At 44.0% G+C, this 27,104-nt stretch overlaps 1 protein-coding gene across 1 annotated transcript in view; it reads right to left on the bottom strand.

Annotated features, from left to right (window-relative positions):
- Positions 1 to 24,556, bottom strand: part of LOC125462119 (heparan sulfate glucosamine 3-O-sulfotransferase 4-like) — a 162,276-nt gene extending 137,720 nt beyond the window's left edge. Inside the window, exon 1 of the mRNA XM_048551685.2 lies at positions 23,513 to 24,556. Within this exon, the coding sequence (XP_048407642.1) occupies positions 23,513 to 24,033 (521 nt within the window). The 5' untranslated portion in view covers positions 24,034 to 24,556. The remainder of the gene's footprint in view (positions 1 to 23,512) is intronic.
- Between the last annotated feature and the right edge of the window lie 2,548 nt (positions 24,557 to 27,104).

Genomic DNA, 27,104 nt, shown 5'->3' with positions numbered 1-27,104 from the left:
GGAAATGGGGGTGAGAGGGAGGTTTGAACATGGGGTGAGGAGATTTTAAAACTGATGAATTCCATGTTTAGGCCATCAGGCTGTAGATTCTTGATGCGGAATACGAGGTGCTGCTCCTCCACTTTGCAGGTGGTGTCATTGTGACCCTAGAGGAGGCCCAGGATGTCTCTCATTCCCACCTCCTTGACCTGACACCCATGCACCCCTCCCACCTCACTGACCAATCCCTATCTGCACTCACCTATCACCATCCCACCTACCTTCCCCAGCCCCACCCCTCCTCTCTCTATTTATTTCAGAGCTCCCTTCCCCCTCCCCATTTCTGAACAAGGGTCCCCACCTGAAAAATCAACTTCCCTGCTTCTCTGATCCTGCCTGGTCTGCTGTGTTTCTCCAGTTACGTGCTGTGTTGTCTCTGACTCCAGCATCTGCAGTTCTTACTAACTGTGAGTGAGGAATTCAGTGACACCCAGTTCCAGTACATGAGAACTGGGTGCAGTCATCAGTCACTGACTGTAAATCTGTTGCTGCTCAAAAAGCAAGTCGTCCCTGTCGGTTCCAAGAAGCAAATGCAGAAGTTTTTCTTTGTTTTTTTGTTCACTTTTGCCATTGTTGGATAGAAGCAATCATTCTGAACTGTTTGACAGCTTTCCAGTCTGTGATTGTCCCACATTGAACAATGAGAAGATGTCAGGCTAGACTGGGCATTGGGGAAAGACTAGCATTTCCTGAGTCAGGTGTTTGAGGTGGGAAGACACTCAGGATAAGGAAGCTGCGGAGCTTGGTTTTTAAACTGAAATACGTTTACGAATGTGTCCGATGTGCTGTGACTTGAGAAACCACTATGTACATGATGAAGGGCAACTCTTGGCTGAGTGTACAGCTGGGCTTTAACAATGGGGCTAGAGCTGAGAATCCCAGGAACTCCAGGCAGTGGTGAGGAGCTGTACCTGCATTTCAGCTGAGAGGGCAGATAAATTGAGCATAGAGCTATGGAGGCATGGTGCATAGGTCATGAGGCAAGGTTCAGGGAACAGCATGAGACATCTCACCAGGGCTCGTGGAGAGAAACCCTTCATGAAACTCGAAACTTCAAGAGTCCAAACTAACACTTAGCTGATATCTTCTGTTTCCACCAGAGGCAGGAAGTTCACAGATGAATCTCAGAAAGGAATGGAAGTTGGTGGCAAGAGCAGTTGATGCCCAAGTCATGGTAGCAGTGCCAACAGATGTTTTAATGACCTCCTTAGGTAGTCATGGTGAGTGAATGATTCTGACCGTTGCATCTCCCAACCATTCTTCCATGTACTGTATCTCCAATACTCACACAGCAGTATCAGTGACACTTAACAAATACTACAGGGCACCTACACATGGCGTCCACTCATTAGTTGTGCACACGCCTTTACGAGCCTCTGACGATCTTAAACTTCGACAGCTTTGAAAGACATGTTATCTAAATGCAGTGACAAAATCTTTGACATTTTTCCTTCCTCCAATGTGGCAAACCACAGGAGCAGAGGAAAACCTCCATCCCCCATATCCCCTCAGTGCAGCAAGGGATTTGTCCTTTATCAGGACCTTTGCCATAGAGTCAATGGTACCTGGTGCTACTCAACTATTGGCGATGCTGGGAAATTGTTCTGTGATGTGTGTTGTCTACTCAATTCTCACTCTCATCCTGCAAAGGTCAAACAGCTGAAAATTGCACATGACGTCACCTTCAATCTCCTGCCCTCCTCCCCAGTCCCCTTTCCTCACTCACCATCTCCAGTTATAATCTGTTGTTTTCTGACAGTCAAGAATGGCATCGGACTAGCTATTACTGTCACATGGGTGAGAGCAGCAACAACTTTATATTCACAAAGCACTTTTAACGTAATGAAATGTTACCAAGCACTTCACAGGAGCACCACAAACTCAAAATGACACCAAGTCACATCAGGAGATACTGGATCAATTCTGACTTGCTGTACCATTCGCACTGACACAAAGCCAAAGAGCTTGTCATTGTTGTTCATAGTCCAGAGTAAGGTCTAGGGAGATAGGCTTCAATTAATGGGTTCCAATACAGCAAGTCAAGGCGTGGGTCCAAAACCAGTTCAGAGGCTTATGCAAGGTCAGTCAGCCACTTAAGGTGTACAGAGTCAGGATCTTCTCTTCACAGGAGGAGAGAAGTAACCAATCAAGCAGCCCATCAGGTGCCTTGATTCATTCTGCCTTATTATAGGCTGTTCATTCCTGACATGAAAGGGATTGTGTGAGGTGGAAGAGGGTGCCATAGCTATTAGCACTGGTGCTAGAGGGAGCAAGGTGGTGAGGTGTCCTGAAAAGATTAGTAGGTAGCACAAAAGGCATGCTGGGGTTAGGAGGGAGGGTCGCTCGGGGTGGGTGAGAGACAGTGTGGGAAGATGTTCCATGTAATAGATAAAGCATGAGCCTTGGTGAGAGGTGGGTGCAGTGGCAGAGATGGAGTGAGTGTGAGGTTGCAGAAAGAAGATGGTGGCACTTTCCCTGGCCAAGCAGAGAAGGTCATTGAGCTTCTTCATTCACTGCTGAGCATTTCTCAGGCAGCTCAGGCTGTACTGAACCAGGAGTTAAGCTCAGCCTTGGCTGGCAGGGCCTGAAGGCATGGTGTCCTCTATCAGTCATGGAGGAACACCAGATCCCTAGACTGCACCACCCCATCCACCAGCACCTCCAGGTTCCTGTCTGCAATGTGGGACACCAATTTGCCCTGATTTGCCATGGCCACAATCTAGTTCGGGGTATCTCAGCAGTGGAAAGTTCCATCACGTGCAGCAACTGGTAGAATTGGGCTAGCACCTGAGGACAGGGACATCATAGGGGGCACAGAAGGTCGTTAATGAGATGAATTCCAGACAACACTGTATGAAATCTCCACATGCTTCACGGAGAAGAAACCCTTGTAAGACACAATGAAATTGGCACTCAAGCAAACTATTGTAAGATTCATCCTTCAATTTGGGTTCCACAAGGTCACCCTGGCCTTGGTCCGATAATGGATGAAACAGCTGAACTCCACAGATGAGGTGAGAGTGACAGCCCTAAGCATCAAGGTAGCATTTGACCAAATGTGGCATCTGTGAACCTGAGAAAATCTGGAGACATCTGGAAGTTAACTCACTGATGGTTGGATTTTTTCCTAGCACAAGGGAGAGAGATGGCTGTGGCTGTTGAAAATCAATCTCCTCAGCTCTAGCACATCTCTGCAGGAGTTCCTCAGCCATCTTCAACTGGTTCATCAATGGCCTTACCTCCATCATAAAATCAGAAGTGAGAACATTCACTGGTATAAGCCCAACATTTACATCCCCTTAGATGCTGGTGCAGCCATGGTTGTTACAACCACACGTGTGTGGCTTAGGACTAGGTGAAAAAATGGAAGATATTGAATTATTTGTCTATTTTCTGAATTAAGAAAACATTTTAGCAAGGAGTGAGATCAACAATTTAATATGAATTGTAAGCCAACTGTGGCTTTCAGAAAGTCAGTGCCCTTGGAGAAATGGACAAGCAAAGCTATTACGGAAATAAGAGATTAGATTTCTTTTGTCCTTAATTGCTGAAAAACCTAGCTATGGGGCCTGAGTTGATGGCTGCTGAGCAATTCGCTTTGGTCTTGGTCTCTGTTACAAAGAACCTTTATGCAGTCAAAATGAAGAAAGCTTCCGCAGCTAGCAGTAAAATTGCCAAGTCTCACTCTTCTTCACTTATTTGCAGTTATTAGGAGCATGATTAAAGATCCACTTCTCGGTATGTTGACTACCTTATGAACCCTGAGATGTTGAACTGTGATCACTCACCAAAGGTTTGGAACCACTGTGACAGTGAGCAGACAAACACCTTCAAATTGTGAACCCATTCCCTCCCTTTCTTTTGGCTTTGCTTGTTAGTTTCTTGGTCACTGTCTCTCCCTTGCCCCCACCTCAGTAGGGCTGTCTGTTCTTTCCAGCCTGGCACTTAGACACATTATTGTTCAGCCGTTTTCAAATTCCAATTACTTAATCTGTTCTATCCTTTCCTCCTCAACCTCCACAATTGCATAAATGCTGCCCCCTCCGCACTGCAGGTCAGCTCTGATGAAGAGTCAACTAGACTTGAAATGTTAGCTTGCTTTCTCTTCATGGATGCTGCGTGAACCACTGTGTTCTCCAGCAAATTTTGTTTTCAGTTCAGATTCCAGCATCTACAGTAATCAGCTCCTCCCAGAGATGTTGCCCATCTTGGATTACAGAACAAATTACTGAGTAAGTTGTATAAATGGAAGAATGCTGAATAAATTAATATTCCTATGTCCCCCAGTATCCCACAGAGGGACATCAGGAGGAGATCCAGGCAACCCAAACCAAAAAACAATCAAATTACCAAGAGGAACTCGAACAGTTCACCAACACATTCCACCCCAACCTCAAGTTCACCTGGGCCATCTCCAACACATCCCTCACTTTCCTGGACCTCTCAGTCTCCATCTCAGGCAACCAGCTCGAAACTGATGTCCATTTCAAGCCCACTGACTCCCACAGCTACCTAGAATACACCTCCTCCCACCCACCCTCTTGCAAAAATTCCATCCCCTATTCCCAATTCCTCCGCCTCCGCTGCATCTGCTCCCAGGATGAGGCATTCCACACCCTCACATCCCAGATGTCCACGTTCTTCAAGGACTGCAACTTTCCCCCCACAGTGGTCGAGAACGCCCTTGACCGCGTCTCCAACATTTCCCGCAACACATCCCTCACACCCCGCCCCTGCCACAACCGTCCAAAGAGGATCCCCCTCATTCTCACAAACCACCCCACCAACCTCCGGATACAACGCATCATCCTCCGACACTTCCACCATCTACAATCCGACCCCACCACCCAAGACATTTTTCCATCCCCACCCTTGTCTGCTTTCCGGAGAGACCACTCTCTCCGTGACTCCCTTGTTCGCTCCACACTGCCCCCCAACACCACCACACCCGGCACCTTCCCCTGCAACCGCAGGAAGTGCTACACTTGCCCCCACACCTCCTCCCTCACCCCCATCCCAGGCCCCAAGATGACTTTCCATATTAAGCAGAGGTTCACCTGCACATCTGCCAATGTGGTATACTGTATCCATTGTACCCAGTGTGGCTTCCTCTACATTGGGGAAACCAAGCAGAGGCTTGGGGACCGCTTTGCAGAACCCCTCCGCTCGGTTCGCAGTAAACAACTGCACTCCCAGTTGCGAAGCATTTCAACTCCCCCTCCCATTCCTCAGACGACATGTCCATCATGGGCCTCCTGCAGTGCCACAATGATGCCACCCGAAGGCTGCAGGTACAGCAACGCATATTCCGCCTGGGAACCCTGCAGCCCAATGGTATCAATGTGGACTTCACCAGCTTCAAAATCTCCCCTTCCCCCCACTGCATCCCAAAACCAGCCCAGCTCATCCCCTCCCCCCACTGCATCCCAAAACCTGCCCAGCCTGTCTCTGCCTCCCTAACCTGTTCTTCCTCTCACCCATCCCCTCCTCCCACCCCAAGCCGCACCTCCATTCCCTACCTACTAACCGCATCCCACCTCCTTGACCTGTCCATCTTCCCTGGACTGACCTATCCCCTCCCTACCTCCCCACCTATATTCTCCTCTCCACCTATCTTCTTTTCTCTCCATCTTTGGTCCACCTGCCTCTCTCTCCCTATTTATTCCAGAACCCTCACCCCATCCCCCTCTCTGATGAAGGATCTAGGCCCGAAACGTCAGCTTTTGTGCTCCTGAGATGCTGCTTGGCCTGCTGTGTTCATCCAGCTTCACACTTTATTATCTGAGAGAACGATGAGGCCGTGTGGATGCCCCGCTCGGGAACCGAACACTGCTGATCCCACCAGTCACCATCTTGTAATCCTGAGAGTGAATTAGCGATGTGCCATGAGCGCTCTTAGAAGCTGGCGCATACCAAATGCCAATGTTCTTGGATGAGGGGTTGTGTGGCCTGTGCCCCGTGAGCATGCCCTGAGATGTTGGTGCCCAGCTGCCAACATGGAGCTCTCTCGGACTGAGCAACGAGTTCAGTCAGCAAGGAGATGGCTCAGGTTTCCTTGTGGAGTTTTCTTGATGTCGAGCTTCCCTGGTGAGTTTGATGAGATGGGAGGCTAAATATCAATGAGATGTGTTGAGCTGTGAAAACAGTGTTTAGCATGCAATAATCACAATCAGTGGGCATCTTCCCATTGCCTAGCGAGAATTTTGCCATGCCACTTAAGGAAAGTATAAAGATGGTGTGGCTTTTTTCCAATGTCAAGATGGGCTGCATTGCTATTGTTGCCTGATTCTACGAAACATCTTGCCAGGTCTCAGCAGATTTTAGGCTACAACTGATTACATTTGTTTCTTTTTTTTATGTGGATATAGTGAGGAAGGTGATGGAGGAGTCATGGTTCCTGCTCCTGTTTCTGACTCCTACACAGATGGAAGGAGATGGCAGGTCAGAGGCTCTATTACCGTTCCAAGATCCTGGAATCCACTGAAACCCTTTAAAAAAAAGTCCAGGTAGGTGAGGTACTGGTCGGTCAATCCCAGAGTTGTAACTAGTGAGAGTCAGCACTCTCAGAAGGTGAGGAGAGGAAGAAACACTAACTACATCAGGAGATAATCACTTTGAGAAAGTTTGATGTGAAAATACCCAGGCACAGGAAACTGTAGAGAAGTGAGCTGAATTTATGTTCAAGGTGTATCCCACAAAACCCTCTGACAATGATTGAATGCTGCTTCAATGGTGCACAGCCTGTCTCAGCATGAGTTTACAGACAGAGCTATAAACAGTTTCCATATGTCGAGTGTGAGGAGCTTTTGCTGAACTGAACTGCTTGCTCTTCTTACCCACCCTGTGGAGCACACTGTACAACACGTGACTGAAATTTGTAGCACACAGTTTGCTTTTGCAACCATATTCACCATGAATTTAACGTGTGAAATAAATTTTCCTTCCTTTTATTGCCAAGTGCCAATTGAGATAGAAAGATAACTGAGAGCGCACATTGAATCTTCAATTTATAAATAAACTATGTTCCAATGTAAAGTGAGAAGGATTTAACTCTCAGCAATCTGAAATTATCCCAAGAAATAGATCTCCATCATCTGCCTGTCTGTCTAAATCAGTCTCTACTTGTCTGTCAATCTCATTGACTAGCTGGATAGCTACTTACTTTGGCACATGAGTAGAACAGTCAGGTCTCAATCAATAGCTCGCAGGTTGTTATGACCAGGTGAGGAAGGGTAAACTGGCTCCCTCTTTCCCACCTTCTCAGTCAGTCACAATAAAGTTTAAATACTTTTTAGCACCAGGCTATGCCTTCCTTCAATTAAAAAATTAGTTATCTAATTTTTATTGTAGCAGTTAAGGAGGCCATCACAAAATTTTCCTGCTTTAAAAAAAGAGCAAGTTTATTATTCCTTTGCTAATGTCCAGAAAGGTAATAAAAATGTGCCATCAAGCATACTGCCTTCAAGCAGTCACTTGGGCCCTCTCTTTCTCTCTCTCTCACAAACACAGACACACACACATTCTAGCAATCTCTCTCTCTCTCTCTCACATACACACATTCTCGCCAACTCTCTCTCTCTGTCACACACACACACACACACACACACACACACACACACACACACACACACACACACACACACACACACACACTCTCGCCAACTCTCTCTCTCTCACACACACAAAGTTATAAGCAATAGTGACCACTGAAAAAAGAAAATAATGTATCACACACATCTTTGAATGACCTTGAGATACGGGTTTTAACCTGAGACCATGATATATTAGTTGATATTTTCGTCAAATATTGCTGTTATCCTCTAAGGTCTTTGATTTTTGATGTTATTTCTTCCAGTCAGTGCTTTCATCTGCAGCATTTGTATGGACAAACCAAGTCTGCACATCTCAATGGAATAGGTTTGCTGGCAACATTTTCTCTGAGTACAGGAATCTACCACACTTCTTTGACCTACCGTAGGAAAGACAATCTATTTACAGGTCTAACTAGAAAAGTTTCTTCCATTGAACACAAAGTAGTTTATTCCCCATGAGCAACTACTTACAGTTGACATTGATGTGAAAGACATTGTTACAGAGACTACGTCTTTCTCTTTCGACATCCTACTTACATCTTCCACAAGTTGATGTGACATCATCATTGTGACTGGTGCCAAAGGTGCTCCCTAGTTTTAATCCTTTCACACCCTTGTATCCTAATACAAAATCTCTCTCAAAGCTTTTATGATTAACAGTATATACTTCTGTTCATAATTACATTTACGACCTACTGCATCTCATAATTTCCTCTCCCCCACTCAAACTTCTGACTATAAATTCAGGTGGTCTGGAGATCTTGGTGAATTTCTTGTAGATGGCACACACAGCTGTAACTGAGCATTGGTGGTGGATGTTTGTGGATGTGGTATCAATCAAACAGGCTGCTTTGTCCTGGATTGTATCAAGCTTCTTGAGTTGCTGCATTGTTGGAGCTGCACCCATCCAGGTCATTGGGGAGTATTCCATCACACTCCTGACAGGTGCCTTGGAAATGGGGAACAAACTCTGGCAATCACAAGGTGAGTTACGCACTGCAGGATTCTAGTCTCTGACCTGCTGTTTAAGCCATTGTATTTATATGGCTGGTCCAGTTCAGTTTCTAATTAATGGTACAACCAGGATGTTGGTAGTGGGGTATTCAGTAATGGTAATATGTGAATGAGCTACATTTGAACACGGATTGCTTCACTATCTGAGGAATCATGAATAGTGCCAAATATGATGCAGCTGACAGTAGACATCCCACTTCTGGCTTTATGATGGAGTGAAGGTCATCGGTGAAACAGCTGAGGGGAGTTGAACCAAGGGCACACCCTTAAGGGACTCCTGCAGAGACACCTGGAGCTGAAATGACTAACCTGAAACAGCCACAACATCTTCCTATCTGTCAGGTGTGACTCCAACCGTGGAGTCCCACCTTACCCCACCCCTGTGCCCCACCATCATCAATTCCTATTGACTGCAGCAAATCCGATTGGCTGAAGATTGGCATCGGGGACCTCAAAACAGAAGCAGAGGTGAATCATCTACTCAACACTTCTGACCGAAGATGGAAGTTCAGGCTTGTCTTTTGCACTAACATATTGGGCTCTCTCATGGTTGAAGATGGGGATATTTATGGAGTATCCTCCTCCATTGAGGTATTTATCTGCCCACCACCATTGTCAACTAGATTTGGCAGGACTGCAGAGCTTAGACCTAATCTGTTTATTGTGGTATCATTTCATTTTGTCTATTGCACATTGTTTAAGTTGCTTGGTATGCAAGTAGTCATGTGTCACAGCTTCATCAGATTGACAGCTCATTTTTATACATGTCTGTTACTGCACCTGGCATGGCCTTCTGCATTCTTAGTTGAACCAGGGATAATTCCCTGGCTTGATGGGAATTGGTAGCGTGGGGAATATGCCAAGCCATGAGGTTGCAAATTGCGTTGAATTACAATTTTGCTGCTGCTGATGGCCCGTAGCAATTCATGAATTCCCCATCTTGAGTTCATGGATCTGTGCCAAACCCATCTCAATCAGCACAGTGGTAGTGCCACACAGTGTGATGAAGGGCACACACATTGTGAGGTCGGGACTTTGTTTTCCACAAGGATTGTGTGATGGTCTCTCCTATCGATACGGTTGTAGATGGATGCATCTGCAGCAGGTAGATAGATAAGGTTGAGGTCAATTAGACTTTCTCACCAGATGCCACAGAGCTGTACAGTCATTAATGGTACTACTAAAGACAATAAAGACCCCTTCAGAGGACATTTAAGCCCTTGCCACCTGCAGTGCTTTCTCTGAGTGATTTTCAGTGTGGAGGAGAGCTGATTCATCAGCTGAAGTGGGTGGGGTGGGGGAGTTTTCAGTTAGGTGGTGATCAGTAGGAGGCTTCCTTACTCATGTTTGACCAGAAGCCAAGAGATTGCATGCAGTACAGAGTCAATGTTAAAAACCTGCAGGCAACTCCTTTCCAACTTAATACCACTGTGATACACATCTGGTAGGTCTGTTATGTGGGACAGAACATATCCAGCAGTGGTGATATTGTTGTCCAGGGCATTATATGTATAGTACTTTTCCGTAAGTTTGATTATATCAGGCTGTTGCTTGACTAGTCTGTCAGACAGCTCTCCCAATTTTGTCATGAGCTGCCAGATGCTGGTAAGGAGGACTCTATGCAGTTGACAGGGCCAATGGAAGCCATTGGCATTTCTGGTGCCCAGGTTAACGCTAAGTGCTCCATCCAATTCAATTCCTTTCTTTAAGCTTTGTAGCAGTTTGACACAAATAGGTAGCTGATTAGGTTATTTCATGAGACACTTAAAAGTCAACCACATTGCTGTGGATCGAGAATCACATGGAGATCAGGCTAAATAAGAATGTCCATACTTCTGAGGCTTTTATTTGTTCCACAACACTGACAAGGGCTCAGGTGCCAGTCCTATCCACTGGATTAGTTCACCCTAAATGGCACTTGTTATAATGAACATTAAGAATTTAATGGACTCTACTAATCACCCATTCCAAGGTTTGTCATCCCCTCTTAGGATTGGCCTGTGCTGTTTGCAGACTTGTCAAATCTGGAGTGTAATTAATCTGACAGACTCATTGTAATTCAATATGATCTCTTATGAATTATGACTTCAAATCACCAGAGTTACATGTCTCCACTAATACTAGCATATGTAATCAATACAGATTATTGATAAAAAAAACTATAGATTTTCCTGGATGCTGATCTCTTCCAAAAACAAATCTTGCTTCTTCAAGAAATTTAAGATAATAAAGTGTGAAGCTGGATGAACACAGCAGGCCAAGCAGCATCTCAGGAGCACAAAAGCTGATGTTTCGGGCCTAGACCCTTCATCAGAGCTCTGATGAAGGCCCTCTGATGAAGGGTCTAGGCCCGAAACGTCAGCTTTTGTGCTCCTGAGATGCTGCTTGGCCTGCTGTGTTCATCCAGCTTCACACTTTATTATCTTGGATTCTCCAGCATCTGCAGTTCCCATTATCTCTTCAAGAAATTTGTTTGTTTTGGCATTAAAGTAATTGTCAAAGGTTTTCAGTACTTGTTCAAAAAAATATCTGTTGCTTCTTTTACAATTGGGTGAACTAAAACATCGTCAACTATACTCCCAACTCTGTATAAAATTGTATTTGTTTGTTAAACTCCTGATTTAGTATTTAATTTAGAAGCTATTCTGTCTTAAACAATGCTTTCTCCAAGATGTCCAATTTCTGTTTTCTGTGTTGCCCCATTTCTGAAATTCTCCCTGGGAAAATTATTTCTGCTGCTATATCTTCACAACATGATTACTTATTTCCCTTGTTTAATGATTTTTATTTTGTAGTAAGACTCGTGTTGCCACTCTGTGTTGCTACAATGGAGGATTTTCTCGTGTTTTGTGGCCGAAAGGAGGATTGCTGCCTTCTCTCAGCTAAAGTAAAGGAGTCACATCCTTGGCAGCTTAAATAGAGGAATCTTAATATTCTCTTGGTTTCATTCAATGAACCTCACTATTCGTGGCCTTAACAAATGATTCATCTTTCCTTAATGGTTTTATTGAATGAATTCTACTGCTTCCAGCTTTAAAAAATGATTGCAATGTTAATTACAATTTTGCTAAATGGCTACCATTTTTTGCAGCTTTATGAGATTATTCCTGCTTCTTGATTTTTTTCTAGATGAGTCCCATTATTTGCAGCTCAAATTACAATTCCCATCTTTTTCATGGTTTTTTTTTCAACCATGATTCCTGCTCCCTGGATTTTAAATGAATGCTTCCTGCCTTTAATGCTGCTTTAATGAAGGATCTCCTGCCCTTTTTGCAGTCTTCAAAAAGTCTCCTTCCATTTGACCAATGATGCTTAGGATTCTAACCTGTACCCTTTGTCACGGTATTTCTGGATTGGCAACATCCATGGCTCTGCTACTTCAATTTAAATTGCTTTTATGGCCATTGACTCTTCTTCCTGGAGCCAGGGCTCATGAAGCCTGCTTGCTGTGGCAGCGATGAAGTATAGGTAACTTTAAGTTTAATCAGGGATCCTCTAGATTTCCTCTTGATTGCTCTCCCAATAAAACCAGATGCAGAACTACCCATGCAGACCACTGACATCAAATGTGCTCTGTCTCTGTGACTAAGGAGTTAACAACTCTCCTGCTGCATTGAATCTCCTACCAGCTCTGAAATGCATTCCATCCTCTTCTCTCTAAAACGTGTCTTTTCCTCAAGTTGATCTCCTAAAGGTGTTGACTCTCATTGGCTCACATTGATACTGTCAATCTCCATTACCTCACTCCCATTACACAAGCAGCCATGTAATACAGCAGGATTTCGGGGTCTGGGTAAGGAAAATGTTGGCAGCAGCATTTCAGTTAATAAGGCTATGAGTAAAGCCACTGCAAGTTTAGGTTTTTGTTTCCTTCACAAGGTGCATACAAGTTAAAAGCCAAACACTAATGAGTTCATACTAAATCTTAGTCAAGGACACAATTGTGGAATTGTGTGTAGTGTTGAACTCCATGCTACAGGTAGTATGTTAAGCATTTAAGCAAGCAGATAGTATGGATTTATCAGGTATTCATCACTTTGTATGAGGAAGCACAAAGAATGACTTTAACAAGTGGATTACTTATTATTAGAGTAATGTAGATTAGGTGATATCAATATCCTGATGAAAGATCATAAAACTGAAATGTTAACTTCTGTTCTTTTTCTACAGATACTGCAGGCTGCTAGAGCATTTCCAGCATTTCCTCTTTTTATTTCCAATTTCCAGCCTTCGCTGTATCTAGTCAACTTTCTTTTTACATAAAAATAACCCTTCTTCCTGAAAGTCGGAGGTGAAATGATCAAAGTGCCACAGATATAAGATTAAATAACAGTGATTTAGCACAGAAAGCAGGGCAACATCCTGTGTCTTCAGGTTGTAGAACTGATCACAGTTATCAAATATCCCATGATTGGAGAGTGATGTTGACTCAGGATTGTGGGCGTCTGCTGTGGATCTTCACAAGACTGAACAAGCCAATTCTCAAACTGGTGATCATTAGGCACATGGGCAGGATGTAACAAGCGATAGTGGGATCAGGAGTGCAGGATTCCCTTCATTTTCTTTCCTTCCCTTGTTTCTGCTCTATTTGATCACTAAAGGTGTTTGGACTTGAAGCAGGGTACAGTTTAATGATTTTCAATGATTGGTGGCAAGCTTCTTTTAACACTTTTTAGACCTCACGAAAATGCTAGCCTTTTGAGTGATAAGCAAACCTAGGGCAGGAAATGCTTTTTAGCCATGTCCCGTCCATTGTGATTGATTTTGCAGGATTTTTGACTGGCTGCCTGTGGAACTGGCTTTGTAAAGGATACCAGTATTTGTCTGACAGCCTTCCCACTGAATCCAGAGAATGTGGCAAAGGATTTGCTGGTGAAATTTCTCCAATACTTTTACAATTGGCTGATACAGAGTCTAGGCCTTTACTGCAGTGCAGGAGTGTTTACATGCATGAGGGCTATTGTGAAGGAGATCTTGTTGTCATTCACAGCATTAGTAATTCAGGTAAAATAGTCAGTTTTCTAGATTAAATTAGGTAGGTTAAGGAGGGAAAATGCTGTGAGGGAACATTAGAAGACTCATTAATTGAGGGTATTTGTATATATGAAGGGTAAAAACTAACAGATTTCCTAGGATAACACAGTGTGGAGCTGGAGGAACACAGCGGGCCAGGCAGCATCAGAGGAGCGAGAAAGCTGATGTTTCAGGTCGGGATCCTTCTTCAGAAAATGAAAAAAATTTCTTGGGCATGTTTCAATTTGACAATGTTTTGTTTATTTAGATAACTGAGATAAACCAGTAAATAGCTTTATTTTTTTCAAGCCTCCTTGTGTCCCCAGCTGATGACCCGAACTGTGCATTTTCCAAGAGTCAGCAGCCACGCTCTGAATTAATTTGCATGACTGTGACTGAGCACGGCTTGGCTTTACACTGACCGAAAGAATCACTACCACTCACAGAAGCTACTCACAGGTACAAGTTCACCTTTTCACAGATGGCTAGTTTCACCCTGCTGGTACTGCCCCTTCATTTCTCTGAGCTCTATTCTTACTCAGCCACACAAAGCAAATATTGTGTGTGGGCCTCCTTTACCTTTACTCTCAGCTACTAAGAATTAATGGCACAAAACTTCTTCCAACTCCTTACAGCTCCCAGGCCTTTTCCTGAGTCTAACTCCAACACTTAACTACACCTCCTGGCTCCCTGGGCTTTTCTGGCATCATAATGGTCAACCAAAGCAGGGATGGAGACTCTTCTCCTTAAGTACCTAATTGACATACAGTCTTGAGGTAGCAAATATCATCCCTGACTACCTCTGTCCACTGACTAAAGTGACTGTACAGTAATCCTTGAACCAAGCCACGTGACCTATTTGAAAACCTTGCAACAAGCCATTGCCCTTATAGCTAATGTACCAAAACTTTGAAACAGTCAAATGTTACAAGTCCTTGGAGCTCTCTATTTCCTAAATGTTACTGTTTTCTATGATTACTGGCTTCCATTTTATAAGTTGAACATCACAAGCATCACCAATACCATGTACTACAGTAAAACTAGCCTAATTTTATATTACCTTTCCTTTGCAATAAACTCCAATGTTCCATTTGCCTTCCTAATCACTCGTGCATGTGTGCTTCTTGTGATTCACCATCAGGAAACCAAAACCCTTTTCTATCATAGAGTTCTGCAATCTCTCTCCATTGAAATAATATGCCACTTAAAGCTAACATGATTTAAACAACACATACAAAGTAGTGGGTTCAGGTTCAACTCCATAGACTGAAGCACATAAACCAGAATAACAATTTAGTACATTACTGAGGGAATATAGCATTGTTTGAATTACCTGGGAGAGAATTATGGACTGGTATCTGAGGACACTGAGAGTTTCTATATATACATTAACAAATAGCTGGGAATGACTTACAGATGAGAATTTAATTAAGGAGTTTGGGTGGTTTTCATAAAAGCTTTTCTTAATATGACTTAACTAATTTTAGACAGTCATGCAAGAACAATTTTCACAAACACCCACACAGATTTATGAAAAACAATTAGTTGCTAATTTGTGATGATGGTGAAATGTCTTTGTGATTCCAAAGTAAAGTCTACATGAAATCTATTGTGCCAATTTATTGCAATTTGTGTCCTGCTGTGACTGTAAATGAGTGTTTAGGTGTGAGGGTGGTGCCGTTGTTTAAACCGTGTCCTGTCCCCCCGCTACCCCGCAGATCCTGCTATAATTCAGTCTGGACACAGCGGATATAAGCAGGTCTCTCCTGTTTACTGGCTGTTGGAGCGTCATCAGAAATGGATTTGGGGCAACCTGTTTAAAATTCCAACATGGCATTGACCCAATGATAAAATTTGCCTGACTTTAGCACAAATTAGTACTAACGGATGAATTTAATGAATGTATGTTGTTAGACTGCATCAGTAAATTCTGCCATTGAGTCATGCTCACGAAGGTTCTGGGTTTCTTGAGGAATATTATGAAAATGTCATACTGATACAATAAAGGGGACCTTTCTAAGATCAGCACAGTATAGAGAGCTTCATTCTGTCTCTATCCAATGGCATACCTACTCTGGGATTAAACATAAGAACATATAAGATGTGAAATCATTGCTGCAGTATAGAGAATCAGGCCCTTCAATCCTGCTCTGCTACTCAACAAGATCATCGCTCATCTTCAAAAATTACCCCCTTATCCCTTAGTTGATTCCTGCATACCCATATACTGGTTGGTCTCAGTCCTGAATGATCTCAATGACAGAATATCCATAGCTTGATGAGCTGGAGAATCCCATTGATTCACAATCCTTTGAACTAAGGTGTTTCTCCTCATCACAGTCCTAATTGCAGGAAGTTAAAATTTGGTCACTTTGCTAATAAAAACTAGTAGATTCCACTTTAACATGGGGATGGAGAAAAGATTTTTCTCTCAGAGGGTCATCATTATGTGGAATTTTCTTTCCCAGCAAACAATGGAAGCTTGATTGGTGAACTTATTCAAAGTCAAGTAACAGAGATTTTTGATTAACAATGGAGTCAAGAGTTATTGTACATGTGAGTGTATGCATGTGTTTACAAGATTGGGACAAGAAAGTGGAGTTGAACCCACAACTAAAAACCAACCAAATGGTCCACTCCTGTCTCATGCCCTTCGTTTCTATGCTTTTGAATCTTCCTATGAAATGAATCGCTTCACCCATCTCAGCACTAAACTTCATCTGCCACTTTTCCAGCAATCTGTCTCTGTCCTCTTGAAGTTTATGAAACACCTCCTCATAATTCCCAATACTCTGATGAAGAGTCCTCTACACTCAACACTAGCTTGCTCTCTCCACAGATGCTGGCTGACCTCCTGTGATTTCCAGCATTTTTTTGTTTTCAGCCCCGATACTTCCATGGTTTGTCTCATCTACAAATTTGAAATCGTGACTTGTGCATTCACAGCTAGGTCATGAATATAAATTGAACGGACAACCCCACTACATACCTTATTCCAGTCCAATAAAACATTACTCTGTGCACCAACACACAGCCAATTCATAGCTTCTTAACTTTTCTGACAAGCTGAATAGATGGCAATTTAATGGATGCCAATCACATTACTTTCACCAACACACTGTTTCTCACAAAACACAAGCTCAATTTCAAGTTAGTTAAATATGACTTATCCTTAAATAGTCCAAGCTAACTTTGATTAATTAGCCCATATTTTTCTTAATAATTGTTACTTTTTTTCCTGAATTTTATTCCCCAACAACTTTTCCACTGCTGAGATTAAACTAAGTAACCTGGTTCTATAGGTATACAGTTTCTGGAGGGAGGATGCAGTGTTTGGGTGTGCTAACCAGCCTGTCTAACACCCACATTCATCAATGTCCAATGCTAACGTTTGACTTAACTGAAGGTGTGTGCCTGTTTCATGGAATAACTTCTCTGTATAAGTCTCTCCTTCCTTGAATTTCTAAATACCTGCAGTTCAGACTCTAACTCAACAGCACTGAGATGAAGTTCCTCAGTGTCTAGAACTTCATTATGAATGTAACTGTCTCAAATTGCTGTGGTCTCTACAGTTTGGACACACCACCTGATCTGTCTAGTTAACCATATTTATGGATTGAGTGATTAATGTGTTAATGTTTAATGGGATATTGAAGAGGGACCTTTACTCTGTATCTAACCTGTGCTGTATCTCCCCTGGGAGGATTTGACCGGGCAGTGTTGAAGGATAATTTGTTATTTATCTAACAAATTCTGTACCTGCACTGAGAATTATTGATGAGAGAGTGTTGAGAAAGTTTTATTCTGCCTTTAGCCAGTTCTGCATGTATCCTTTGATGTTAATTCTCAGAATTTGAAATAAGAGGAGTACCAGTCCTAAGCTGGAGATTCTCCCCCTGCTGAGTTCTTGAAAAGTATTTATTATGTGACTGTAGGAAACTGCTTCCATTTTGGCCTGTCACGAGTTAAAAACATTGCCAAGCCTGCTGCTTAATTAACTTAAATTAGAACAGGTTGAAGGCTTCAAGGTGCCAAAAGCTTTGGCTGTACCAGTTGGTGTTATCTGGCATGAGGCAAATGTTTAATCCGGCTTTGAGTGTTATGCTATGTGAGGTTTCAGTGATTTTTCACACCATAATCTATCTCCGCTACATGTGTTATATTTTTCTTTGAAGCTGGCATTGAACAAGGGGGAAGGGAGCAGGAGAATGATACACATTTGATCTGAGAGCGCTGCAGATATATTTTAATGCTCAGATTGATTGGTCATGTTGCACTTGCTTCTCACCAGCAGGAGGTGCTGACAAGAACCCACAAAAAGTCACATTCTCCATTTCCTACCCCAGTCATCTTGCAGTTTCTCTTGATTGAAAGTGACAATTTAGTGCTAGTTGGCAGTATATTTAGAACTGGGGTGAACATAACACAAATTCATTAGACTGTAAGTCCTCAGTGCAAGCTGATGGAGGAGACTTTCATTTGTTTGCACTAACTTGGGCTTGAGCTGAAAGGCCAGCATTCAACAATCTCACTATCAACAGCTGGAGATGGTCAATTAGCAAGAATGTTGAAGTGTGTTCATACAATAGGGGAAATGACTACGGTACACTAGGGAGACAGCAACTCAGAATGGACAACAGCAAAATTTGACAGCAGTCAGGCTCTACAGTGGGATCCTCAAGCCCTCACATGGGCTCATATTAAAAATTATATTTCTGTGCAAGTACAAAAACAAACTTTACAGTTCTCAGGCTTATGTGTGCCTTATTTACCAAGTAACAGCAAACAGGAATCTCTTCCCACAACATAATGAGTACTGAGCACAGAACGCTTATTAAATTTCAGGAATGATAGTCAATTAGCACAAGGTGCTTAGGACAGGGTGAAGTTACTGAGCAACTGTGTGATGACCGCTGGATTATCATTGTAGCGATGAAGACAGTAAATAGCATGGCACGGGGTGCAGGAATTGCTAAGTGATGGTGCATTGGAGCCAGATTAACTTCAGCCAAGATACAGCCTGTAAAATTTTAAACTGATATACAAGAAAGTGAAAGGTACATAAAGTCCTCACTTCGAGGAGCCGGTTTATAAGTCTTGACAATTATTCAACAAATATTTGACATTTAAACCTGTAACCGCAGAATCACCAATCACATGTACCCAGCATGGAGCCAGGCTCAAAATGGACCTGGGTCAAAAATTAATGCGATTTGATCTCCAGTCCCTTTACTGGTGACCCAGGATATTGGAGTGAGTTTACCCCATGAGTATATGTACATTAGCAGTGATTCACTGTCGTCTGATCTCTTGAATTCAAATGACTAACAGCTGCTGGATTACTGTGTGACTATTGAGTATGGGGAGTGAAGCACGTAATAGCAAGTGCATGCAGGCAGCAAGCTCTGCAATGCATGAATGCCACCTTTAGTTAAGTGAATGTAAGGTGATTCCTCAAAGCTCTGTGCATTTTGAGTTGAATTCAATAAAACACTGCAGAAACAGGAATGTAATATTAGAACAGAAACAGAACAGCAGCTTGTTACCCAACAGGCCATCGGCTCTCATGCCCAAGTTGCAACATGACATTCTCAGCAACCTTCCTTGTCTTCCTTTGTTCATCAATACTCTTGTGGTCAGTTTTCTTCTGGAACTTATACATAAGCACAGGACTCAGACTCTGAAAATTCAGAACAGAAACAGAAAATGCTGGAAATGTCCTGGCAGCTTCTGTGGGCAGAGATATAGAGTTAAAATCACAACCTTGAAATGTGATTTGTTTCTCCCTCCAGAGACGTAGTTCCAGCATGTCCTGTTCTTATTCACCTGGACCTCTCTCTCTTGTTCAACCTCAGCTTCAGGTATCCTGTAAACTCTCACTCTAATGTATTATGTTGTCAGATCTACAAGCTGTGGCATTCTTTCCCTCCCTCGTCATCCCTGGTTTCTAACAGCTTTCAAACGTAAAGCTTGGAATGACAGAATCAAACATTTCTCCAGCCTCTGCACCTTTGCCCTCTGCTACATGGGCCAGGCTGACAATTCTTCACATTCTCTCCCAAGAATAGTGTCAGACTATATCAGTCTAGCTATCCTAGCAATCATAATAATAGTGGCATTCCTCTTTTTAAACCATCGTATATGCAGCAGTAATGAAGTGCTTTTACATTGTTGTACATTCAGGGAAAGCCCCATAGCTGCAGGATAAAATAACACACAAATCCCATCTCTAATGCTGGCTGTGAGTAGAATGAGGAAAATGAAATTGAGAAAGACAGGGAAGCAGGGTAGCAGAAAGAAAAAGATACAGTGTCAGCCTGAACAATCTGTGACTCCTGTGATATGCTGTAACCTATCACATTTAATCAGTTTTATATTTTTGTTTGTACATACAATTTTCAGAGTGGTACCTGATAATGTGCTGTATGACTACAGGAAATGTGAAGCCTTAGAAAGTGTGCAACATACAGTGCATATGATGATACCAGGAATGGGTAATTGTAGCTTTGTAGAGAAACTTGAGATTCTGAAACTATTCATGCTTTATCAAAGAAAGCTAAGGAGATTTAGTCTAGGTATTTAAACAAAGGACTTTGATCTTCACCTTGGCAGTATCCTGCTATGTTAGAGTTTGATTCTTGACTAATGTTTTTAAGCTACAATAAAATTAGTCCTCTATTTCTTTTGAGACGTGCAGGATTTGGTTAAGCAATTTCTCTTCACGTTGTTTAATTAACTCAACTGGGAGAAACAAGTAATGGAATATAAATACCTGGACATGGCGACAATTTACCCAGGTAGGCAAACAGGAGGCTGGAAGAACGCAACAAACCAGACAGCTTCTGGAGGAAAGGTGCAGTCAATGTTTCAGGTGTTACCTTCAGGGCTGGATGTGGGGGTGGGGAGGGAGGCAGTGCAGCTAAAGAGGTGTGGGGAGAGGGTTAGCAGAATGGTGGTGCTTAGGTGGAGATTTTACCAAATCCTTTGGTCTTACACACCAGAACAAATGTAAGAATGGCTAATTTCAAAATAATTTATACTACAGGAGAATTGGGTGCTGATTGGTGGGCGAGTTCACCCTGATCGGCCAAGGTAGTGCCTTGGTGAAGGAAATGAGGTACCATGGTCTGAACAAACTCCTGGGTCTAGATAGGAAATGGGAAGAGTTTGACACAGCAGCTTACCTTATCCTCACATGCCTTTTCAGCATCACCTCACTGTGCTAGTCTAGAACAAATATCTTACATTTTTCTCAGCCGTCCAAAATCTACCACAACAAACATGTGAAACAAGTGCAACTGGCAGAATAAGTGGTGAGTTATTTCTAGAAAGTTTCATTTTTGTGATAGTGCTTCCCTTGAACCATAGCTTGCGATGACCTGGCAAACAGGCCCAAGTTGTCATGACAACAAGCTGCATTTTTTTAAAATGTCTAAATCCTGTGATACTTTTGTGTTACTGTTTCCTCTGGAGTTCCCAATAACAAAACGAATGAGAGAAAAACATAGCATTTTCATATCCCTAGGATACCCAAATCACTTCCTAGCCAATAATCTTAGCTCTGTTCACGATGATCTACCTCAAAGCAGAAGCTAGGGCTTGTGTTCCTGATGGTGTCAGGTTTTTCTGGACATGCTGATTAGGTCGCAGCTGAAATGTCAGGAAGACATAAACTGTCTACTCAGAGTCAGCCAGAGTAACTCAGCATTTGGAACCATCACGATTGTATTTACGTAGTGCAGATAATGTGGTAAATTATCCTGAGATGTTTGAGACAAAACCTGATGCTAAACCACACAAAGAACAATCAGGACAAGCGATAAAAACCTTGGTCAATGGGTTTCAAACATAACTTTAAAGTAGTGGAAGGAATCAGGAGGATTTATTTATTGTGGGTGAGGGTTGCAGTGTGGATGGTGGGTGGGGGAAGTGGCTGGATGCCCACAACTTCAACCTCAGCAGTAGCAGGCCAACATCCAATGGCTGGGTGCACGACATGCAGGGTGAGCAGGAGCCTGGTTTGGGGCAATGCAAAGAGCTAGGACAATTGTTAGTCTGAATGAGATTACAGTGCTGGAGGAAGTATGGCAACTAAACTAATTGAAAATAGGATGATAATTTCACAATCTGTCCGTCTTTCTCCAATCTCAGGTAGAGCGTTATCCCTTTTCCCTTTCTCTCCCTTTAGTGCTTTGCTCAGTTTATGTCAATCCTTCTGACTGCAGTAAGTCATGTGTTGGAGCACAGACAGCTGGAGCTAATGCAAGATGGGTCTCTTGCTATGAGGCTGGTCACGGGAATAGGGTTTGGAGAGACTCAGGATGGAAGCTGAGAGCGCAATGTGAGGTCTTCAAGTGGATGCTTGGTATAACTTTATTCCAGTACTTAAAGGGCTTGATAGGGTGAATCCTGCGCTAGGTTTGAAGCCTGGAATCACAACATTTCCTCATTTGTCAGGGTATAGCCAGTATTTTGTAGCTAAAACAAGCACAGTGGGAATGTGGACTGCATGTTAAAGTTGGTCAACAAACCAATGCAGAATGATGTTTACTGCCCCAATGCAAACATTGTCCCACTACCCTGGCCTTTTTATACAGCCCAGCAAATCGTACCTTCAAATATTTATTTGATGTCGTTTTGAGAGTTACCACTGCATTTGCTTCTACCCTTTCGAAAGAGCTCAAAACTATACGCTGCCTTACAAAAATCCAGGTTCAAATTTTCCCACTGGTTCCTTTACCAATTATTTGAAAGCTGTGTCCCCTAGTTACTGCTCCTCCCGTCAGTGTAAACCCTTCTTAATTGTGGACACTTCTTGTCAAATCTTCCATTATGGAACCTGAGCTGTCCTAAGGAGAACAAACGCGACTTCATTAGTCTTGCCATGCATGATATCTGCAGTGAATATATTATTAACAAGCGCACAAACATCAAACGTGTTGTTTCCAGCCCCCACCTCTCCAGCATGGAAAACAACTGACTCCTATCTCTCCATCGTATCAATCCTCTTTACATAGTGTACTTAGAAGGGAAATGGGGGGGTGGGGGGGGTGGAATGTGGATGTGAAAATTCACGGCCATTTCGTTCGGATACAAAGACTGATGCTACCTTCTCGCAAATAAGACGCATCTCCTCTGACCACCTTTCCGTTTGCGTTTCGATCTCAGCGCTCGTAACTTTTCCCCCCCTTACTTCCCACTTAGGAACCAGGCACAGATGAATGGGGGAGACGCAAAAATGTGACCTTCTAGCTTCCATTGCCCCTCGCAATTAGCACCTTTCAGCAAGAGCATTATACACGGATTTTCTTGTTAAAAAAAGAGTCCGTCTCTATTGTCAGTGCCACCTATTTGCATCGACTTTATGGGACTGTGGAGAGCAGTGAATGAACACAGGCAGTGCTAGGAAGGGTGTTAGGAAGGGAAGCATGTTCCTTACACGTTCTCCTGTGAGTTAGAGGAACACGCCGCTACCTGAGAACAGGGAAATTAGAGCAGTGCCCTGTGCCTCTCAGATGAGTCCAACCCTGAACACATCTCAGTCGAACAGTGAGTGCCGACTGCCTCATTCACTCATGTCCTTAAAGGGTGACAATTTCCACTGACTGGATGGGACTGTTGCAAGAACCCCACGTTTCAGGGGACTATTGCTCTGAGCCGGGGGAGAGGGGGTGGTCAGGGAAAAAAAACCTGGTACTCACAGGATGCAGAGGTCAGAAAATCTGCCTCCAGAAAGAGTGAGATGCAGTTTGGGTGCGTTTAAATGAAGCTTCATCCTTGAGTTGAAGTCAACAGGGCAGAGCCAGGAGGTGTTGAAGGGCTGGGCGGAAGGACTCCGGGATTTTGGGGCTTACCTGTACCATTCCAGACCCCTGTCGTAATGCCTGTCGAAAAAGTGCGGCTCCACTCCGACTGCCCTGACGTCCGGGTGGACCCGGATCGCCTCCAGCAGCGCCCGGGTACCTCCCTTCTTCACCCCGATGATGATGGCCTGAGGTAGCCGCTGGAGCCCGAAGTCCGGCGTGCTGTTCCTCGGGCTCAGCTCCTCGGCCGTGGTACTGGATTCCTGGCCTTCCCTGCGCAGCAGGCTGTGGGCAGTGGTCACTTCGGCCGGGCTCTCGCTGCTGACCGCTTGGCCCCGGGGGTTAGTCACACCGAGCCAGAGCCTGGTCCCCGGGGGCTCGCTCACGCTGGCCGGCTTGTGCTCAGTGCCCTGGGACAGCGGGCTGCTGTCGTGCACCGGGAATTGCAGAGAGGTGTAACAACTTAGCAATGAGTAGCAGACATAGGTGAGGGAGAGAGACAGGGTGAAGCCAAAGAGCAGCCGCTGGGAGACTTTATAGGAATGGACTGTGGGGCTGGAGCAGAAAGCCATTTCTCACAGCAATGCTGTTCAAAGGACAGTTGAGAGACATCTTCTCACTCCAAATGTTGCATGAACCTTTGCAATGAACTGTCCCCATCTAATCCCGAGCAGCGAAATGATTCTCTGATTTATTTTTACTGCAAGCCACACTCTACTCCGAGCGCAGCAGCTCTCCAAAACAAATGCCCATTCGGAAACCGGATCCCCCCTTTCCAGCCTCGGGCTCTTTATTCCGGGTTACAATGTGCTTTTCTCTCTCTCTCACAAATCGCAGTCTTGGCTCTAGCTCTTCCCCTCCCGGTCTCGTCGCCGCGCACACGGTCCACCGGCATCCATCGGTCTAAAGCAGGACAGAGCACAGCGTCAGAGAGGCTCCGGCCCCCTGTTCCCTGTCCCCTGGCCCTGCAGGAACTGCATCCAGCTGCAACACATTCAGCAAATCCTGCCTCCAAAGCTCCTGGCCACTCTCACTCAGCGCTCAGCATCAACAGCAGCAGCACCGACTCCAGCAAAGTGCTGCCGACCTGCAGCGAGCATACCTCCCCCAGTCCCCACCTCCTCCCCTCCTCACTGTCCCTGAGCCCCGCCTCCCTCCTCACTCTTCCTCCTCCCCTCTGCCCCTCCTCACTATCCCTCAGCCCCATTCCTCTGCCCCACCTCCCTCCTCCTCAGGCCCTTCCATCTCTCCCACCTCCCATTCCTCTGCCCCTCCTTACTATCCCTCAGCTTCTCCCCTCTGCCCCTCCACCCCTTCAATCCCCAGCTCCTCCTCACCTCCGTCCCTCTCCACCATCACTCAGCCCCTGCCCTCTGCCTCTCCTCCCCTCTTCTGCCCCTTACCTCTGCCTCTCCTCCTCCACTATGCCTCAACCTCCCCTCCTTCACTACAGTCCTCCTCTCCCTTCCATCTCCTTTCTCCTTCCTCCTGTCCACTCCTCGTCCATTCTCCTCCAACCCTGTATCTCTTTTCTTCTGCGTCTCTCCTGTATCCGTCTTTCCATCTCCCTATCAAAACCTCAGTATCCCTATCCACATACCGTCCTCACTTGTCCTCCACCCTCACTCTCCCTCAACACTCTGTCCTTCCCTCCCAGCCCTCCCATCTCCCTCATCATTTCTCTTCATCCACCTCTTGTTAGTCTCACCCCAATACTACTCCTCCGTTCTCACACTCCCGCCCTCCCATCCGCCTCTTATTCCCTCACTCACTGTGTCTTCCTCCTCACCTTCCACTTTTCTCCAGTCCTCCAATTCTGTCTCCTATCTCTGCTTTCCATTCTCCAGTGTCTCCCTCGCAATTTCTCAACGGCACACTGCTCACCTCAACCAATCCCCACTACCTCTTCTCACACACGCTTCCCTTTACCTCACCACTCCCTCCATGCCAGTGTCCTGTTCCCTATCCTCATCTTTCCCTAGTACCCATGCTCTGTAGCCCCTTCTCAAGCTGCCATTTCTCCTGAACCCTTCCCGCTTCGTACCATCATTTCCTTCCCCCATGCCACCCAATCCTGTATTGCCTTCCTACTGGCAGCCCTTTGTCATCATCCCCCGCCCACCACTGCCACCCTGTTTTACCTGCCACTCTCTTCCTTTCACTGCTCCTTTTTTCTTCCCTTTCCACCTCCTTCCCTCACCTCCCCATCCCTTCCTTCTTCCTCTCATCACTCTTTCCCCATCACCTCGATCTCCTCATCTGTCCCCACTCCTACTTCTATTTCTCTCCTCTGCCCACTCCTCCACTCTCCCATCTCCTCTGTTCCCCACTCTATTGTCTCCTCATTCTCCTTTCTGCTCTGCCTTCCTCTACTTTCATTCTCCAGCCACTTTTCATCTGTTCCTCACCCATCACTTCTCTCCCACTTTCTGCCCATACGTCTTTCCCTTCTCATCCACATCCTTCTCTTCCAATTCCCTCTCCTCTTCACTTTTCTTTCATCTCCTGTCCACTCCATTGCCTTCTGCGATGAGAATATTCCCCAATTATCTGAAACTATGGGAAGGTAAAATTATTCTATTGGGATTATTCAGGCTTTCCTTTAGTCTTTCCCTCTAAGTATGCAGGGAATATTTGTGTTTTCCTGCAGCTTCTTTGAGATGATTTGGAACTATTTTTGTTTTCCTGTCATTTTTCTCCTTAAGATTGATAAGAATCTTCCTGTTTCCTGTAGTTATTCTCCATTCTTTCTGCCTTGTAGTTGTTAGGCATTTTCTTTACCAGCTGTTAGTTTCTTTTGCTTGCATCAGTACAGTACTCCACTTGTGTCTTCACAGCCATCAGCATTTCACAATCTTTGAAATCATACCTGTGTTCACATTGGCTCCTAACAAGATACAACAGTTGAATGATTCTTTTCTATTATTTTAGATTTTTCCATAAATATTTGTGTTTCACCATCAAATTGTGCCCTGTTTGCAAATGTTATTTTGATGATAAAATGTTAATTATCACACATTCTTATCAAGGAAGAAGGGACTAAAAGTTTAAATGCTGCAATAATTTGGGAAATCCACATTAAATCATTCCACATCTCTCAAAGACCTCCTTTATATAAAGTTGTATTTGGATAGCTGAAGTGGGATGATGTGAGATTAAACAAGCTGTCAAGGCTGAAATCCTTTGTGTTTAAAAATGTAAAGTTTGCAGTGATAAATCCTGCTAAATACTGTGCTGATACCAGTCTGGCCTAAAATGCAGCAACAAATGGATCGGAAGTAATCAGAAATGGAGACCCACATTAATCTCCATCTGCTCTCCTTTCTCGCTCTGTATCCCCTCACTATTTTTTCATCTACTGTTCCTTCATGCTTGTCTTTTCCTTTTACTTTTCTTAATTTCTTTTACATCCTTTATTTCAATATTATGCTTTATCCTCTCACCTCTTGATCAAACCACTGACTCATTTCTTTCTCCCTCTTTTTTAACCATTTATTCCTACCTCTCCCTCTTCAATTCTTATCTCCTTCAGCTATCTCAATGTTCTTTTCTCCCTCTCTCACATATTTTACACAGCATTACTTTTCAGATTATTTCTGGAGTTAAAATAACATCAACATTGAAAGAATGTAAAATAACTTGG

This window comes from Stegostoma tigrinum, chromosome 23, assembly GCF_030684315.1.
Source record: "Stegostoma tigrinum isolate sSteTig4 chromosome 23, sSteTig4.hap1, whole genome shotgun sequence".
In the NCBI taxonomy this organism is placed as follows: Eukaryota; Metazoa; Chordata; class Chondrichthyes; order Orectolobiformes; family Stegostomatidae; genus Stegostoma; species Stegostoma tigrinum.
This window is presented reverse-complemented; position numbering and strand designations above follow the sequence as displayed.